Source organism: Saimiri boliviensis, chromosome 7 (genome assembly GCF_048565385.1).
Source record: "Saimiri boliviensis isolate mSaiBol1 chromosome 7, mSaiBol1.pri, whole genome shotgun sequence".
Taxonomy (NCBI): domain Eukaryota; kingdom Metazoa; phylum Chordata; class Mammalia; order Primates; family Cebidae; genus Saimiri; species Saimiri boliviensis.
The window spans coordinates 88,836,476-88,857,031 of NC_133455.1; the positions used below are offsets into that span (position 1 = coordinate 88,836,476).

Consider the following 20,556-nt stretch of genomic DNA (forward strand, 5'->3'; position numbering starts at 1 on the left):
GCACCATCATAGCTCGCTTCAGCCTCAACCTCCCAGGCTCAGGTGATCTTCTGGCCTCAGCCTCCCAGAGCAGCTGAGACCACAGGCATGCACTACCACACCTGGCTAATTTTTTTATTTTTAGTAGAGATGGGGAATCACTGTGTTGCCCAGGCTGTCTCAAACTCCTGAGCTCAAGTAATCCTCCCAGTTGGTCTCCCAAAGTGCTGGGATTATAGGCATGAGCCACCATGCCCAGCCATTAAGTAGTAGTTTATTTAGCACTTCTAGGATACAGCCTTGAATCTGTATTTTCAAAAACATCCCCATGTGAATGTCATTTAGCCAAGCCTAAACAATACTGTTTTTCATCAGACTGTCCAGATAAAAGGCTACCTGTAGCAGGGCCAGGAGGAATATGCTTGGCTCCAGGTTTGCTAAAATCAGAACAAAGGGCCTTGGACAGACAGTAAACACAGGTTGTTAATTCTTTGTGGTCTTAGAAAAACAAATTTTCAGGGAGATGACTTGTACTCTATTATCTCCTGCATTTTATACAGTTGACAGCCTCATGAAATGGGTATTTTGGTATCTAACAGTCCCATCAACTTTATTCTAATATTTGAAGAACATTATCACAGAAAGGAAACAGCCAAATAGAATACTTTTGAATACAGATACTCTTTTTGTTTTTGACAACAATCAGGAAATGTAACTTATTAAACAATGGCAAAGAAAGTTAACTTGTAAGTTAACCACATGTAAAAAACTGATAGCAATTGAATTACTTTTTTAAAAACACCAAAAAAAAAAAACAAAACCCTAGAACCATCCCTGTGCTACAGTCCCAGGGTGATGAGGTACCTCAGGGACACCTGGGGTTTGGCAGAGGGTGGGAGTAGAAGTTGAGGGTACAAGAGAAGACCAGAAACAAATCATCAGGTTCCCCAACTCAGCTGCCATCAGAGCAGTGCCCCTATACCTCCATTATTTCTAATCAACACACACCTCTTATCACAACAAACAGATACAAAGCTAACTCTAAAGACATTCTATATTTCACCTAATGTGCCTGTGAGAAAGGAGGGACTCTTACTGGTATTCGTGCTGTCTGGAAGTGTCACACCATCAGTGCAGATTTCCAGAACTCCACAGGAGAAGCATTGACATGCAACACCACTCTAGGATGCAAATCCAATTAGGCAGTATTCAAACAGTGACTCAGACACACAAAACATCAGTTACATGCCGCCTACCCAGTGGAGTAAAGAAAGTCACTGACGAGATGAGGAACCCCAGCACTAGTCCAACACAGAGCATGCAGATCGAGAGGATTCCACATCGCCACCACGCAGCTACCAAGAACATTCCACCGACACTTCCGGCGACAGCTGTCAGAATCAGACGCACTGTACAAAGAAAGAGGATGAACTGCTGGATCACCAGTAGTACTTCCAATCGCGTGCCCTAGACACACAATACCTTTACCAGAGACAGCTTCAGCTTTCTTTAGGTCAGGCACTGAGGGCTCTTCAGCGGTTCCATGAAGCCAGAACAGAGTCACCCTCTCTAGAGAGGGGTCTGCGCTGAGACAAGGAAACTAGCCAGGGAGCTAAACCCCACAGGACCAGTGACAGGCTTGGCTTGTCAATAAATTGGGGTTGAGGAAGAAAAGGTGACAAGCATTCTGTTAAATGTAATGCGGTGGGGGGTGTCTGTTTTTAGGTAAAGAAAACTTCAACATTTTGCTTGTTGTACATCTCATATCTTCAACATATCACATAGCCAAAACACAGGTTTATAATCAATATGGGCCCTCCTTTGCCTAGGTACCAAGGAATTCACCGTACAGATTAAAAACCCAGAAGGTCTGAAATGAGTAGTTCAGAAAAGGTGTTCAGAGCCTAGGTAGACCATTATTTTACACACACAGGCCAAACTGCAGAAGGAAAGGTACAGTAAAACACAGCACCTGCCTTCTTGAATACCTGTGTATTAAACTATGTAATTTTCACTTACCATCATACTTGATAGGTGTAAGTCTTGTAATCAGTATATAAAAGAAGAATCCCATGATGATAAAGCCTATGAAGAATAATTCTAAGTGGCAAACCATCAGGAAAGGAAAAAAGCAAAACAACAAAAGCTATGGTTAGGCACCTTTTTTACAATGCAATTTAAATATCTAATCTACAAATACATGCTTAAGCTCCTGGAGTTTACACATTACAGCATTCAGAGAAAAAAAAAATTGTCTAAAGGGCAGAAGAAATTCAGCAGTCATGGGAGCAATTATGATTAAACAGATACAATATTAAAGTACTAACTACAGGATACACTTTCTTGTATATAGGTCAGTATCAATTGTTAAATTGTTATTTGTTCATTTCATAGCTCATTTTAATATATTTATGTTTTCTGCTTAAAACAAGAATAGCACTTTTGTCATGTGTGTCTAATCTGAAATTACACACTAAATTTGAATTGTTTTGTAAGCATAAATAAAACGTAAAATGTAAAAGAAACCCAAACTGTTCCAAAGCCAAGTATAACTTTTATATCTTCTTTAAATTCATCCTATCCTGCTTAGAATGATCACTCATTACCTTCATCCATTAAAACACCTCGTAATGCAAGCATACAGATAACTCTGTTCCCACAAATAAGCCTAATCCTGATCATGGAAGCCATAGCTCCAACTATTAAATTCTTCACAGTTGTTTTTGGTAATACTTGTACTGTATCTCAATTTCAATAAATACAAAATGATACATATCAACATACCAAAAAAACTCAAGAGTGGGGCATTGTGGCTTGTGCCTGTAGTCTCAGCTACTTGGGAGGCTGAGGTGGGAGGATCAGTTGAGGCTAGGAATTTGAGGCTGTAGTGCACTATGATTATACCTGTGAACAGCCACTGCACTGCACTCCAGCCTAGGAGACATAGTGAGATTCTATCTCTTAAAAAAAAAAAAAAAAGAAAGAAAGAAAGAAAAAAAAAAAACAAGCCAGTGATAACTTTGAGTCTACAGCTCTTTGTTACAGAATCATCCCACCTGTTGAGGTATTATATATTCTTCACAATATTCTCTTCCCAGTTAAAAAAAAAAAAAAAGTAACATAATAGCGGGAAAGGAGCTGCTATTTCAAACAACTTAATACAAGTTTAAAGAGCTTTATTAGATCAAGATTACATTTACTCTACCTTTGCTACTCAGTTATATATTATATATATATATATATAGTTATATATATATATATTATATATTCTTCACAATATTCTCTTCCCAGTTAAAAAAAAAAAAAAGTAACATAATAGCGGGAAAGGAGCTGCTATTTCAAACAACTTAATACAAGTTTAAAGAGCTTTATTAGATCAAGATTACATTTACTCTACCTTTGCTACTCAGTTATACACCTTGTTGATTAAACAAGTTTTTTTGTTTTTTTGTTTTTTTTTTGAGACAGAGTTTCGCTCTTATTGCCCAGGCTGGAGTGCAATGGTGCAATCTTGGCTCACTGCAACCTACACCTCCTGGGTTCAAGCAATTCTCCTGCCTCAGCCTCCCGAGCGGCTGGGATTATAGGCATCCACCACTATACCCAGCTAATTTTTTGTATTTTCTTTAGTAGAGATGGGGTTTCATCATGTTGGCCAGGCTGGTCTCAAACTCCCAACCTCAGGTGATCCACCCGCCTTTGGCTTCCCAAAGGGCTGGGATTACAAGCATGAGCCACTATACCTGGCCAATAAGGATTTTTTAATAATCGAAAACATCACTTATATAAAAGGCAGCCCAAATAATTCAAACCAATTCAATGAGCATGGTTTACACCCCAGTCCTTCAGTGTGTTTCACTGATGTGGATGTGGGTGTTCCCTTTGGAACCTGAATCAGGTACACATTTCAAATTCAGTGTACACTGCAGCCCTACAGACTGGTTTATACAAAACCAAGTCAGTCGCCATCACAAAAACCCACATGTATTTTTTACAAAGACAACCAAGTTCTTTTTTTTTATTTTTTTATTTTTTTATTTTTATTTTTTGGAGACAGGGTCTCACTCTGTTGCCCAGGCTGGAGTGTGCAGTGGCACAATCTTGGCTCACTGCAACCTCTGCCTCCCAGGCTCAAGCAATCCTCCCTCCTCAGCCTCCCCACGTAGTTGGTACTACAGACACACACCACCATGCCTGGCTAATTTTTTTGTATTTTTGAAAGAGGCAGTCTCGCCATGTTGCCCAGGCTGGGCTTGAACTTCTGAGCTCAAGCAATCGACCTGCTTCAGCCTCCCAAAGTGCTGGGATTATAGGTGTGAGCCACAGTATCCAGCCCCAATTTTTCTTTAATTTTTTGGTAGAGAAAGGGGTCTCACTATGTTGCCTAGACTGGACTTAAACTCCTGTCTCACACAGTCCCCTCACCTCAGCTTCCCAAAATGCTGGGATTACAGGTATGAGCCACTGCGTCCAGCCCTGACAACAATTTATAATCTCAGTTATCATTAGTCGACTAACAGATCTAGCAGCTGAAAAAATTCATTGCATAATTGTATTCCCCTGTTAAGAAGAGAAGGTTGTACTCTAGGGAGAATAGAAAAAAAAAAAAATGCAGTGCAACTCAGTAGGCTCATGACTACAAGACCCCAGCCACAAATCTATGAAGATAGCAGAAATAAGTAAGTGCTTACTCTCCTCATTCCCCGGCAACATTAAAGAAAAAAGACAACGAAGATGTAAACAGCAACTACAGTGGACATAATACCTGTTTTCCAGAATCTGTGTCCAAAGAAACAAATGAAGAAACCAAGCAGGGCAAAAAGAGTGAAGAACACTTTGGAAGACACTCTGCCTACAAAATAATGAATATTTAGTGGATAATACATTGAATTTGATACTTTGTATTAATATTTATAGAACAAACCTTCATCAAAAAAGCTAAGTGAACTGATATAATTTATCCTATACATTTACATTACAAATTTATTTTTAAAATACCCTTGCCACCCCTAATGAATGAACCTATGTAGACAATATCAAAAACTGCCACTATATCAAAAAGAGAATCCAGACATTATATGCTTGCTGATAGATATGGAATACTTCCTATGACATATTCCTGGGTAGAGTGGGGAGGAACAGAGAGAGAGTGTTCCCAACACAAATAATCCTGTTTCTTCAACAAATAAACTGCATGGACAAAAGGTGTTGGGGGGTGAAGGGAGAACACAGGTTAAAAGAGATTTAAAAGACACATCAACTAAATATTATGTATATATCTCATCTGAAACCTGATTTAAGCAAACTGTAGAAAACAACTGAGATGACTGCAGAAACAAAAGCTGGCTGTTAATTTGATGCTACTGAATTATTTTCCATATTTTAAAATGAAAATTATGTTAATGACACTGTGGTTCTATTTTTTTAAGTGCTTATCTTTGAGGTATACATATTGAAATATTTGTGAGTAACATGATAACCAGGGATTTGCTTTAAAATAATCCAGTGATAAAGGAAGGTGATGAGGTGGAGAGACAAAGCAGCAGGTGGAGCACAGCTGAAACAAGATAATAGCCATGAATCAAAATTGTTAAGGCTGGATAATTGGTATATGGAGGCTTGCTGAAGTTTTTCACAATAAAAAATTTAAAAACATGTATTACACTTAAAAGTCACACATACACAAATTACTACCAGTCTTATCAATTATACATATTGCCTTGGAGGAAAACGTTGCATTACAACCAATGAAGCACTGTATCATTTAGTTTACTGAAGAGAAAAACATGCTCACTAAATTCATCACCCACCATCATGACTCCTTAGAGATAAACTCAAGGAAATAATCCCTGAACTAAAACCAAAACCAAAACATCTATACAATCTCACGTTGAAAATATAACAAGTCTGCCACAAATCAAAATACATAAGATGCTTCAGAGTTCTCAGAATGGAGAAACCATGAAGACATACAGTAAAATAAGAAACACAAGACAGAAGAGCAGAATTTGCAGGGCATAGTATATACCTACATATCAGCTTGTCTGAGAATAAGGAGCCCATAAAAAAGATTAAATGATGGCCAGATGTGGTGGCTCACACCTGTAATCCCAGCATTTTGGGATGCTGAGGCAGGCAGATCATTTGAGGTCAGAAGTTTGAGACCAGCTTGGCCAACATGGTGAAAACCCATCTCTACTAACAATACAAAAATTAGCCAGGCCTGGTGGGACATGCCTGTAGTTGCAGCTACTCAGGAGGCTGAGACAGGAGAATTGCTTGAACCCAGGAAGCAGAAGTTGGCCAAGATCAGGCCATTGCACTCCAGCCTGGGTGTCACAGTGAGACTCCATCTCAAAAAAACAAAACAAAACAAAACAAACAACAACAACAAAAACACACACACACACAAAGATTAAATGAAAGATAAAAACACCACATTCTGTTTATTTCAAACCTTTAGCTATCTTTCTAGAATTTAATTTTCACCCCAAAACCATTAAATTCACTGGGTTGATTTTCTCAAACTAAAATCCAGTGGAACTTTTCAGCAAGTACAATCACCAAGACAGCAAGATCTTCCAACCCAATGAAAACTAAGACACAGTTACATATTCTCCCCTAACATCAGAGGGAAACTAAATCCCCTATCACAGTACCAGGAAGGAGGGAGAGAAACAAGTATACAAGTGAAATATGAGAGCATGGAAGGTTTCATAAAAAGCAGAGTCTAAGATAAGACATAAAACAGGCAGTCACTTTGGGGAATGAAAAAAGTGAATAGGACAGAAGCAAGTCGAAGGTTAAAGTGTCTTTAATTATGACAGTATTGCTAAGCGTTATGAACTACATGCCAAGGTTTTAGTTGAGGAGGCAATATGGATAATAGCCTCCCTACTCAAAGCTAAGGAAAAACACCCTAGTACTCATCAAGCTTGAAAATGAAAGTAACAATAGAACCAACATCACTAGGAAGGTTCAACTTTGAGCGAGAAGAACAACTGGCTCAGAGCTCTCTGTCTCCTAAGGCTAAAAGAGAGAGGCAGGCTTGGGGGGTTTCTATTTAGAAGGGGTTTTTGCATGAAAGGTTCAAGGAAAAGAAATGGAGGAACCCAGACATACTTCAGTCCATCGGTTAAAATTACTGGGCCAAGTGCAGTGGCTCATGCCTGTAATCCCAGAACCTTGGGAGGCTGAGGCGGCTGGATCACTTGAAGCCAGGTGTTCAAGACCAGCCTGGTCAACAAGGTGAAACCCCATCTCTACTAAAAATACAAAAATTAGCCGGGCAAGGTGGCGCACACCTGTAGTCCCAGCACTTTGGGAGGCCAAGGCGGACTGGTCACCTGAAACCAGGAGTTCAACACCAAGGTGGCCAACATGGTAAAACCCCTGACTCTACTAAAAATACAAAAATTAGCAGAGCATGGGTGGTGCATGCCTATAATCCCCAATACTCTGAACTCTGAAGGCTGAAGTATGAGAATCACTAGAACGCTGGAGGTGGAGGTTGCAGTGAGCCGAGATCACACCACTGCACTCTAGCATGGGTGACAAAGAGTGAGACTCTGTCTCAGAAAAAAAAGTACACACACACATAAACTTATATCTGCCTAGGTATCTTCCACTGTATCTCTCAAGGATCTTGAGTGGAAGCTGTTTTGAGTGGAAGACTGAGTGGTGACAAAGAGCCTTCGCTTGGCAAAACATCAGTCTCCTAAACCCCCTCCTAGGCCCATTTGTGTATATTTGTGTAAAATCCAGCATCACCAAGAATTGATAAACCAGCTTAGCAAGAATCCCCTATGCTTGATATCAAATCACCCTCTATATTCGATTGGGTTCTTCATCCTCCACCAGCCATCCCCCAGATGATGTCTGACCAACCTAGTCTGTCTTCAGTAAGGATCCCCTTAGGTCAGTATAGACAGAATGTCTCCTTACCCCTCATGTTTCCTCTTAGAAATTTTCCATCCACTGACTCCCATCCTGATCCTTGGCTATACATTCTCACTAGCCCATGCTGTACTCAAGAGTTGAGCCCAATCTCTCTTCCCCACTGCAAAATTCCATCACAGTGGTCCCTATGCCTATTGTAGTACTACCCCCCACATTGAATAAAATCTTCCTTACTGTGCTTTAACTAGTGTCACTGATTTTTTTCTTTAACAGTGGGATATAGCTCTAGCAGAGGTCGGGGGGATCATAATCCCTGGCTTGAATACAACTAATAGACTTTATGAAACAGCTACTTGAACTTTCTCTAATTTCTGTGCTCCTAGCTCCTAATTGTTCTTGAATATGCTCCAGTCAGGCTCCTACCCCACTTCTCCACTGCAACAGCTCTCATTGGTAACCAATGGCCTCCATGTTGCTAAATCCAAGGGTCATTTTCAGTCTCTTTCTTAGCTGACCTGTCAGCAGCAGCTGCCACAGTTGATCACTCTCTCTTCTTTGCAACAGTATCTCCCCTTGGCTTCAACAAACACCACTTTCCTTTTACCAATCTGGCTGTTGCTTCTCAGCCCATTGGTAGAATCTTCAATTTCCTGAGCTCCAAATATTGTAGCACCCAACGATCAGTCCTCAGACCTTTTCTCCAAGTCACAGAGTGTGCCTGCCTCTCCTGCCTCCCCTTCTGCCTCTTCATAGATATACCATCTAGCCTGAGGCCTTAAATGCCATATATTTAATCTGAAGATTTCCAAGATGCCCTCCAGCTAAAACTTTCCTCTGAATTCCAGACTTACATAATCAACCACCAGTTAAACATCTGAACATACATATTCAATAGATTTCTCAAACTGAACATGTCTAAAACTGAACTCTTAATGTATCCTCCGAACCTTCTCTTCCAACAGTCCTTCCCACCTCTGCGAATGGTCATTCTCTCTCTCCAGTTGCCAAAACTACAGTCCTTTTCACTTTTTTCTCCCAAACCCCTTCAGTAAGAATGCAATCCATCGGCACACTACTCCAAAATATATCCAGCCACTCATGAGCCAAACCTGGGACAATTTGAACACAAAACAAATGATGGTAACAGATTTCATCCAGAGAATAAAATAGGAATCTACAGGTCCAGGCTTATGTAAATACATGGACAAACAAATAAGAGGGGAGGGAAAACTCTTCCTTAGAGTAGAATGGCAACAAATAAACATAGAAGGAGCGATACATTAGAAAAACACCATTTGGCAACCACCTAGTAATAAATGTTTCAGGCAAAGATCACTGGATGCCAAAACTAGCAAGTGAGAGTTTGAGAATGGGATATTTACTGAAGCTCAAAGTATCTCCCCTAAAGATACTCAAAGGAGGAAACAGTTACGTCACTGTGGAAAAACTTGACAAGACACCACTAACCAACTTAATCAAGGGTGTTACCATCAGTAAAGAGACAAATATTAATTGTCTACTGAGAAGGACACATCACTTCCTTTGTATTTCTGCCAAAAAAGCATAATCAAAATTTAAGTATGAGGAAATATCAAACTAACCCAAATTGAGGACATTCTAAAAAAGTAAATAAATATTCTGTACTTCTCAAAAAGGTCAAGGTCTTAAAAGATTAAAATTAAACAAAAAAAGACTTGCTCCAAATTATAGCACTCTAAAGAGAAACATCAGTTGAATTCAATGTGGGATCCTAAATTGAACCCTGGACAGGGCAAAAAAAAAAAAAATTTGTTGACAGGGAGACAGGGTCTCACTCTGTCGCCCAGGCTGGAGTGCAGGAGTACAATCACAGCTCACTGCAGCCTTGACCTTCCTGGGCTCAGGTGATCTTCCCACCTTAGACTGCCAAGTTGCTGGAACCAAAGGCATATGCCACCACACCAGCTAATTTTTGTATTTTTTGTAGAGATGGAGTTTTGCCATGTTGCCCAGGCTGATCTTGAACTCCAGAGTTCAAGCAATCCACTCACCTTGACCTCCCAACGTGCTGGGATTATAGGCATGCATCACTGCACCCAGTGAAAAAATACTTTTTTTTACTTATAAAGGACATTATTGGAACAACTAGTAAATGTGATAACATGCGTGAATTAAATAACTACGGTATCAATGTTAACTTTGTAATTTTGGTAATTTTACTATGGTTATGTAAGAAAATAAACACAAGTATTTAAGGACAAAAAGGTCTTTATGCCTGCAGCTTACTCTCAAATGGTTCTGAGAAAAGCTGTGTGTGTGTGTGTGTACATATCTATATACACAGTTGGCCCCTGAACAACATGGGTTTGAACTGCATGGGTCCACTTACATACAGAATTTTTTTTTTTTCTTTTGAGACAGAGCCTTGCTCTATTGCCCAGGCTGGAGTGCAGTGGCACGATCTCAGCTCACTGCAACCTCCGCCTCCCAGGTTCAAATGATTCTCCTCTTTCCACCTTCTGAGTAGCTGGGATTACAGGCATGCATCACCACACTCAGCTAATTTTTTGTATTTTTAGTAGATATGTGGCTACCCCATATTGGTCAGGTTGGTCTTGAACTCCTGACCTTGTGATCTGCCAGCCTTGCCCTCCCAAAGTGCTGGGATTACAGGTGTGAGCCACCACGCCCAGTCACAAACAGACTTTTTTTCAGTAAGTCACACTGAGTGTGCCTGCCTTTCCTGACTCCCCTCCCACTTCTGCCACCCCTGAAACAGCAACACCAACTCTTCCTCTTCCTCCTCCTCTTACTATTCAACATGAAAATGATGAAGATGAAGGCCTTTATGATGATCCTTTCCCACTTAATAAATAGTAAATATATTTTCTCTTCCTTATAGTTTCCTTAATAACATTTACTTTTCTCTAGCTCATTTTGTTGTAAGACTATAGTCTATGATAAATATAACATACAAAATATGTGTTAATCAAGTATTTATGTTATCAGTAAGGCTTCTCTGGTCAACACTAGGCTAACAATAGTTAAGTTTTTGGAAAGTCAAAAGTTATACACGGGCTAGATATGGTGGTTCATGCCTGTAACCCCAGAATTTTGGGAGGCCAAAGCAGGTGGATCACTTGAGGCCAGGAGTTTAAGACCAGCCTGGCCAACATGGTGAAATCCCATCTCTACTAAAAATACAAAAATTAGCTGGGGAGGGCGGTGTGTGTCCATTAATCCCAGCTACTCTGGAGAGTGAGGCAGGAGAACTGCTTGAACCTGGGAGGCGAAGGTTGCAGTGAGCCGGGAGCACATCACTGCACTCCAGACTGGGCAACAGGAGTGAAACCCAGTCTCAGAAAGAAAGAAAAAAAAGTTATACAGATTTTGAACTGCACGGGAGTCAGCTCCCTCAACCCCTACACTGTTAAAGGTTAATCGTACATAGAAAGAGAGAAGAGAAAATGAAAAGCAAATAGCCTAATATATCAACCTTTAAGAAATCTGGATGAAGATTATACAGAAATTCTTTATACTATTTTTGCATATCTTCTGAGAAACTATTTCAAGATAAACTGCTAACTACACCTACATATACACATACACACCTCACAACACCTTCACTGTCCCCAGTCTACCTAACCCACTGTTCTCTCTCCCCTGGATTACTTCAGTGGCCTCCTAACCAATCTGTGTTTCTGCTCTTGCCCCCATCTCTTCTCAAAAAGCAGCCAGTGATCCCATTAAAATATCAGATCATGGCTCCATTTGCTCAAAACCTTCCAATGTCTTTCCCTTTCGTTCAGAATAGAAGCTAACCCCCATACTAAGACCTACAAGGCCACAAGTGAGCTGTCTGCCCCCACACCTCTCGTCTCACCTCTACTCCTCTTGCCCTCCTCGTTCTCCTCCACCCCTGTCCTCACTGCAGTTCTTCACACCCTCAGGCAGGCTACCAGGTACAGGCCCTCGTCCTGGCTGCTCCAGCTGCCTGGTACACACCACATCCAGGTACGTGTGTGGCACAGCAACGGCTGCCCTGGCCATGCTAACTATGTTGAATTTTCCTCTTACTGGTGCATGTTATCTCCCTTTCCTACTTTATCTTCTTAGCACTCACCATTTTCTCATGTATTACATATTTTATAAATTTATCTGTCTTGTCTCCCTCACTATAATATAAGCTGAAGGAGGACAAGTATTTTTGCTGTTTTGTTTACTACTGTGTCCTAGTGCCCAGAACGGAGAGTGGAATTGCGTAGGGGCTCAAAAGGTATGTGTTAAACGAATGAATGAGAACTCAACAAAAACATTTTTGAATATTCTTAAATTCTACTTTAGTAATATAAATCTACAAGGCCAAAGAAGAATTTGTAAAAGTTTAAATCCATGTACTCACCTAGGGAAGCACAACTATCCTCTCCTGCCTCAAAGCTGCAAGCATATGTGTGAACAGGAACATACGCAGCAGATGTATTTAGAAATGGATCCCAAACAATGACATTGTATATGACACCTTGTCCCGGGAGGGAGGAGAAGGAAATGCTTGTCTTATCATTAGCTGTTAGGGTAACCACCTGAAGCCAAAAATAATATATCATTAGTGTTTAGGTAATTTTTTAAAGCTATTCTATGATAACCCCACCTATGTGTAATATTAAATGGTATATTTATAAATTATAATTATTGTTTAAAATATACACCAACCCATTTAATATGGTCAAAGGGCCATCTTACATGGTTTGTATATGCTAATGTAAACAAGCTCTTACACAAAATTCTTCCAAAGGTTTTTTTTATTGGTTTAAGGAAAATGTGAAATAAATAATGCATAAATGCTAGTTAGGACAAAGTAAAAAGTTTTTTCTTTTCTACTAGACTATAAGCAAGGATGGGAACTGTATTTCTCTTCTGCACTGCTCTTTCCTCAGTACACAGCCCAATGCCTATACAAAGGATGTGTTCAACATTAGCCACAAACTAATGTAGACAGTCTGTTAATGTTTCACAGGTAGTAGCCACTTATTTTTGTCTAACAGTCTCTGAAACAAGAAAATATTGTATAAGGTTTTGCTACACAGTAGTTCTTAACTTCAGAAATTCCATTGTAAACTATAAGCTAGAAGAAACAAATGCTTTATATAACCATAATACATAGATATGTTCCTACTAATTTGAGAAAAATAAATATTAGGGTTTCAGGAGTAAATAATTCTGAGGCCTCCTACATCAGACTATCATTGTTTAAATATACTGCTTAGCCTTCAAAAACTTGTTTTTGGGCAAAAGTCTAGTCAAGTTTAATAAACTGTTAATATTACCACCAAGCTGTCATGAAAAAATTTAAACCAGACAGAAAAGTTGAATGAATATGCCAACAGACTATATACTGCCTATTATCAACAATCGTTAAGATTTTACCACGTTTGCTTCCCTATCACTCCTTTCTCCCCATCTCTACTTTCTTCCCGTGGAAAGTAAGTTACAGATACCATGACATTTCACTTCTAAACATATTGCTGTGCATATCCTACCACACTGTTTCTCAAATTTCATGTGCTTGTGAATCACAGGGGACAGTCTTGTTAAAATGCAGATTCTGATTCTTAGGTCAGTGTGGTACCAGCAGTTCTGTTTTTCTAGCAAGCTCTCAGATGATGCCAATGCCATGCAACCACCTACCACACTCTGAGTAACAAGGTACTCAGTATAGACGTAAGTCTAAGTACAGACTTACAAGGGAGGGGTTACATCAGAATAAACCCAATGTAAGTCAAAAATGCATTTAATATACCTTGCCCACCGACCATCATGGCTTTAGCCTAGCCTACCTTAAATGTGCTCAGAACACTTACATTGGACTCAGTTGAAGAAAATCATCTAACACAAAGACTATGCTATAATAAAGTGTTTAGTTGCTTATGTAATTTATTAGCTGTTTACCTGTGTGGTCAAGTGGGAGCTATGGTTCATTGCCACTGCTCAGCATGGCAAGAGTATCATACTGTATGTTGCTAGCCCAGGAAATTACCAAAACTAAAAACTCAAATTGGAAGTATGGTTTCTACTGAATGCTTATTACTTTCTCACCATCATAAAATAAAAAACACCGGGAGAAATGCCTGATGTAGGTGACGGGTGTGTGGGGTTGGTGTATGTGCCCATGCAACAATCCTGCAGAATGAGGAGTACACATGTACCCCAGAGCCCAAAGTACAATTAAAAAAAAAATTCTAAGTCAAACGTCATAAGTCAGGGACCATCTTTATAAGAATATTCTCCTATATAACCACAATACCTTAGCTCACCTAAGAAACTGAATAATTTCTTTATTTTATTTTTTATTTTTTGAGATGGAGTTTTGCTCTTATTGCCCAGGCTGGAGTGCAATGGCGTGACCTCAGCTCACTGCAACCTCCACTTCCCAGGTTCAAGCGACTCTCCTGCCTCAGCCTCCTGAGTAGCTGGGATTACAGCATGAGCCACCACGCTCAGCTAATTTTGTATTTTTAGTAGAGATAGGGTTTCTCCATGTTGATCAGGCTGGTCTGGAACTCCCAACCTCAGGTGATCTGTCCGCCTCAGCCTCCCAAAGTGCTGAGACTACAGGCGTAAGTCACCAAACCTGGCCTGAAATGAATAATTTCTTATTAGCTAATACATAACCAGATTTTCCCTAATGTCTTTTTTTCCTTTTTGAGGCAGGGTCTCACTCTGTCACCCAGGCTGGAGTGCAGTGGCATGATCTCAACTCACTGAAACCTCTGCCTCCCAGGCTCAAGTGATCCTCCCACCTCAGCTTCCTCAATAGCTGGGACTACAGGCACGCAGCACCACACCCAGCTATTTTTGTTTTTTCTTAGTGGCTATATGGTTTTGCCATGTTGCCCAGGCTGGTCTCAAACTTCTGAGCTCAAGTGATCTGCCCACCTCAGCCTCCCGAAGTGCTGAGATTACAGGTGTGGGCCACTGTGCCTGGCCCCTAATGCCTTTTTTAGCTTTTCACCTTCTTACTCAAGATCAAACCAAGTTCCACGTATGACGTTTATGGCCAATCTCAGTAATCTAGAGCAGTCTGTCCCACCTTTCTCTCCCAGCCACCCAATGACTGTGGAAGGGATGAAGTCAGGTAAGTATTCTCACAAAATATTCTACAATCTGGATTTGTCAGATTGTGCTCAAGGTGTCTAACTTGTTCTTTTATCACCCATATTTCCTGTAAATAGGAAATCCAATGGACTGAATTCAGGTTAGACATTTTTTGCTAGAATATTCCAAGGTGATGATGATAATGTCAGACTCCATTACATGAGCACATAATACAGGCTGACCCATTTTCAGTGCAATTAGCTTTGCCCACTTGGAATAGGTGGACTATAAATCCATTCCATTTAAAAGTGGTTCTCCTTTTGCAATGAGAATGAATCTAAGGATGCTACTTAGACACTCTGGAAACATCCTGTCCCCTAAAAACCTTTCACCTGCTGATCCTTGCTTGAACTATTTCATTGAGGGCCACAAAATGGTGATCATCTAATTATATTATTCCTTCTACATATATTAGCTGGCTCTCTTTTGCAAAGAGCTTTCTCTCAAACTGGGGAAGAATTAGTTCCTCCTTTAAAAACGCAAGCTAAACTCCTTTATCAATTTTTAGAGTAATTTGGTGTAAGAGTCTCCTCCAGTGGTAGCAACTGAGGAAGGTTTCATTTTTATTTATTCAAGGCTGAAATCACAATCTTTTTTTTTTCTTGATTCTTGAATTGTCCCAAATTTGGGAGTGCAAGCCCCTTCAAACAGGCTCCTGAATCTCTTTGACATACCCTTATTAGTCTTTGAGGGTTTTCCCACATTCCGGGACAAAATATTGTTTTAACTAAAAGTTAAAAAGTAACCTAAAAAGAGCCTATTATATAAGTTCTTATAATCTTCATAAAAATAAAAATAGTACCAAAATGACAAATCTAATAAAGCAACTAACAAACTTCACTAACAGAGTTTCTTATTTTGTGAATAAGCACAATGAAGCTGTCTAGCAAAATTCCACCCATCAAACATTAGACTGAAGGATGACATCATATATTATATTTCTGTTAGGCACTTTTCAAGACATAAAGATAAAATCTCCCCTCCACAAAAATAATCTATTGCAGTACATCTCAAAATTTAATATGCATAAGAATCACCTGAGTCACTCATCTTTTTTTTGTTTTCTTTTCTTTTCTTTTTGAGTTGGAGTTTTGCTCTTGTCGCCCAGGCTGGAGTGCAATGAATGGTACGACCTCAGCTCACTGCAACCTCCACCTCTCAGGTTCAAACAATTCTCCTGCCTCAGTCTCCTGAGTAGCTAAGATTACAGGTATCCACCAACGCGCCTGGCTAATTTTTATATTTTTTAAAAGTAGAGACAGGGTTTCACCATGTTGGACAAACTGGTCTCAAACTCCTGACCGCAGATGATCCACGTGCCTTGGCCTCCCAAAGTGCTGGGATTACAGGGATGATCCACCTTGCCCGGCCAGAATCACCTGAGGGTGCTTATAAAATGCAAATTTAGATTCAGTAGTTCTAGGGTGGAGCCTAAGAATTACAATTCTCAGAAACTCCCCATTGATGCCAATGCCACTGATCCATGGTCCACACCTGGGGAGCAAGGGTATTCAAAAGCTCAGAGAACACTTTGGGAGGCCGAGGCGGGTGGATCACAAGGTCAAGAGATCAAGACCATCCTGGTCAACATGGTGAAACCCTGTCTCTACTAAAAAAAAAAAAAAAAAAAAAAAAAAAAAAAAAATTAGCTGGGCATGGTGGCACATGCCTGTAATCCCAGCTACTCACGAGACTGAGGCAGGAGAATTGCCTGAAACCAGGAGGCGGAGGTTGCGGTGAGCAGAGATCGCACCATTGCACTTCAGCCTGGGTAACAAGAGCAAAACTCCGTCCCAAAAAAAAAAAACTCAGAGAAGATTTTTACTCCAAAATTAGAGACTTTGAGTTTGGGTTGAAATATTAATGCCAAACTGTATATCCTTAAGCAGTTTCTCATTATTATTTTCTCAAAACACTGTAACCTTCATACTTGTCAAAAATGTTTACCCAATAGTTGAGGGAGTACATAGAAAATTACCACCTCCTTCCATTCACATTTCAGATTACCAAGTCACACAGATGTGGCTAAACTAAAATTTAACATAATTTACATGCATCTTCTCAAAGGCCAACATCATTTTGAGATATCACCAGCAAAAACTTCCAAGATGATAACAAAATAAAAGAGAATAAAGTGAGTGTCCCTAAAAAATGGAGAAAACAGGGAAGAAGTAAGATCCTGGTAGCTTCTCCCCTTCTCAACTCTTATAAAAATATCACAATCCGGCCACACAAATCATGGGACTCAGATTTACCTTGAGAGCACTGGCCTTCACTTGGGGCACCGTGACCATCCTCTGCAGATGCATCAGCACCATGTCCTCAGTGAGGTCATTCTCAGGCAGAAAATACTGATAGACATCATACTGCAACCTCCACCTGGAGTCCTGGTCTGTCCCAGCATCACATGATGGGGGATCTGCACCTCTAAAGTCAACCAACAAAATTAAACGTCAGTCTCTTGTGGTGGAAATCCCATCTATAAAAAGGAACCAAGAGCCCTAATTTCAAACACTTGCAACAATAATTAAAATTTAAGAGTTCACCGTTTGCAGTGGCAATAATTAGTATTCTGAAGAAAAATAACACACTGTTATGGACTGAATGTTTGTGTCTCTCCAAAATTAATATGGTGAGACCCTCACTCCCAATGTGATGATATTAGGAGTTGGAGCCTTTGGGAGGTAATTAGGTCATCAAGGTGAAGCCCTCATGAATAGAATTACTGCCCTTATAAAGGAGATCCCAGAGAGCCCTCTAGCCTTCTCTCTGTCATGTGTGAACACAATGAGAACCCAGCAGTCTGTAACCAGGAAGAGAAACTTCACTGGAACTCAACTGTCCTGGCACCCTTATTATGGACTTCTATACTCTAGAACTGTGAGAAAGAAGTTTATAAGCCACCCAGTCTGTGCTACTTTGTTGCAGCACCACAAACTAAGACTAACACCAACAGGCAAGGGTTGTTCAATAACTGGATTCTGTATCAGTCAGGCCTAGAGTAATACTACAGCTTTGGGGAGAAAAAAAACATAAAAAAAATTAAAAAGCTGGGTGCAGTGGCTTATGGCTATAATCCCAGCACTTTGGGAGGCTGAGGCAGGAGGATTGCTTGAGCTAAGAAGTTCAAGACCAGTCAGGGCAACACAGAAAGACCTCAACTTCGATTTAAAAAAAATAATATAGCAGCTGTGTCATTTGTTAGCAAGTCGCTTAACTTCAATAACTGCTAGGGAACCTTTCTATAAAATAATAACAATAGCCTTTCTTCATAAAATTGTTAGGATTAGATAACAAAGAACATAACGACACTCAGCACCATGGACAATGCACAGGAAGCATTCAAGTGTGCTCAAATGTTAGCTATCATTACTGTTAAAGCAGAAACTGAAGTACAACTTTAATTAAAACAATGAATCTTTATTATAATATAAGGATGTTTCAGGGCTACTGAGTGCTATCTATATTTAAAGTGCTTTATAAAAACCAGGATGTACTTCTAAGCTCATAGCAGATTCACATCTGACTCTTGAAATAAAAAGAGTTCACAAGAATGAAGTGGGGAAAATATTAACTGTAAATGACAGCCCAAATATTAATAATGAAGTTTAAATTACATCAATTTCCTCCCCCCTCCACCCCAAAATTAAAGAATTCAATTTTACTGCAGAGAACTAGGGACTTGAGAAAGCTGGTCAAATCTACACAACTTGACATCATGTGTGTTCTAAAGGCATTTCTCAGAGGTGGTAGACAGACATACCTCGCGTAGCCTAGGTTTGCTGGGGCAAACTTGATAGTCGTTTCAAAGAAATTATACTCCAAGTAAATGTTGGGATCGATATCTAAATCAAACTCCAAATTACAGCCTCCAGGGATAGGATCTGGATGAAAAATAGGGAAGTTACTAAACAAACAATTCTTACATATCCAAATCATACTCAGAAAAACAGAACTCTACTCTTAGAAGAACTTCCCAAATAGAAGTTAAATATAAACACAGAGCTTCTAGTCTTACACTATTTCATGAACTAAGGTTAAAGAAGGTAAAGTTAACTAAGGTTCAGGTCCCTAGAGCAGGGCACAGCAAACATTTTCTGTAAAAGGCCTGATGGTATTTTAGACTTTGTCAGTCTGATGGTCTCTGCAGTAACTACCCACCCCTGTCTTTGTGGCAAGAAAGCAGCCACAGGCAATACGTACAGGAAGAGGCATAGCTGTGTTTCAATAAAACTTTATGTACAAAAACAGGCAGCAAATTGGTTCTGTAGTCTGGTCTGTAGTCCGGGCTCTTGGTCTGTAGTCTGTCAAACTCTCCTCTAGAGTTAAAAAGATCAGCTATTGGTTGACTACTTCTGGCCAGGTTTGGAATGCAGATATACAGTGTGTATATATGTATCAATATCATGTTGGAATCTTCCTCTAAATTCCACGCTCTTCTTTCATACTCTCCTTTTTCTGCATTTATGGATCTTTACCACACCAGAGAAAATGGTATGTATGCCAGCTGAAGCTCCACTGTTCAGAATTTTTCTCTGTACACTGTCCTTGATGCAAGCCTTAATTAAGTCTAAGGTTTCTTATCAGGTAATTAGCCTTTTGTTGCAGATAACATTTCCTATTGTCTACTCCAGTAACCTTTTGGATTCTACCTCCTTTCCTAACTAGTGCTCCCTCTCCTTGCCTTTACTCCCAAGCTTTAAGTGTAGTCTAAATTTCTTCATCTCACATTCACTTCTCCATCACTGTAATCTAGTGTTCATCCCTGTTGTGCCACTAAAGTGACTCTTACAAAGGGTCACCACTGACTTGTACTTGCTCTAGCATATGGACACCTTCAGTCAGTTATCTTGACCTCTCTGTAGAGTATGACTTACCATTTCCTTTTTTTTTTTTTTTGAGATGGAATCTCTCTCTGTCACCCAAGCTGGAGTGAAGTGTTACAATCTCAGCTCACTGCAACCTCTGTCCCCCAGGTTCAAGTGATTCTCCTGCCTCAGCCTCCTGGGTAGCTGGGATTATAGGCACCCGCCACCACATATGGCTAATTTTTGTATTTTTAGTAGAAAAGGGGTTTCGTCATGTTGGCCAGGCCAGTCTTAAACTCCTGATTTCAGGTCATCCGTCCACTTTGGCCTCCCAAAGTGCAAGGATTACAGGTGTGAGCCACCGGGTCTGGCCTGCTCCCTTTTTAAGGCAGAACCTCCAGGCTCTCTTCCGACTTTCCTGAATACTCCCCAGTCTTGTGCTTATTCCTCAACAGTTATCATTTGCCACTCACTGCCACAGCTTTAACAGCTATTTAGTTGAGAATCTAAAATCACCCCTTCACTCCACGCCCTTATCTAAATTACCTACTGTGCATTTCCATCCAAATGTCCTACAAGCATCTCAGATTGCGTCCCAAACTGAAATCACCATCTACTCCATCCCACCTCCCAAAACATCCAGCAACACAACAACCCTGTTCCTATACCTATTTTGTATCACTATTTCCCTGCTGCCCAAATAGGAAACCTATGCTTTCCTCTTATAATCCATAACCAC

General features: G+C 40.1%; 1 protein-coding gene across 3 annotated transcripts in view; it reads right to left on the minus strand.

The window, feature by feature from the left end:
* TM7SF3 (transmembrane 7 superfamily member 3) overlaps window positions 1–20,556 on the minus strand; it is a 45,815-nt gene that overhangs the window by 5,145 nt on the left and 20,114 nt on the right. For all 3 annotated transcript variants that reach the window (XM_074402948.1, XM_003926594.4, XM_074402949.1), the window contains exons 4-9: window positions 18,773–18,893; window positions 17,265–17,436; window positions 12,260–12,437; window positions 4,745–4,831; window positions 1,999–2,079; window positions 1,236–1,388 (exon numbers count right to left, since the gene is read on the minus strand). In XM_074402948.1, the coding sequence (XP_074259049.1) occupies window positions 1,236–1,388; window positions 1,999–2,079; window positions 4,745–4,831; window positions 12,260–12,437; window positions 17,265–17,436; window positions 18,773–18,893 (792 nt within the window). The remainder of the gene's footprint in view (window positions 1–1,235; window positions 1,389–1,998; window positions 2,080–4,744; window positions 4,832–12,259; window positions 12,438–17,264; window positions 17,437–18,772; window positions 18,894–20,556) is intronic.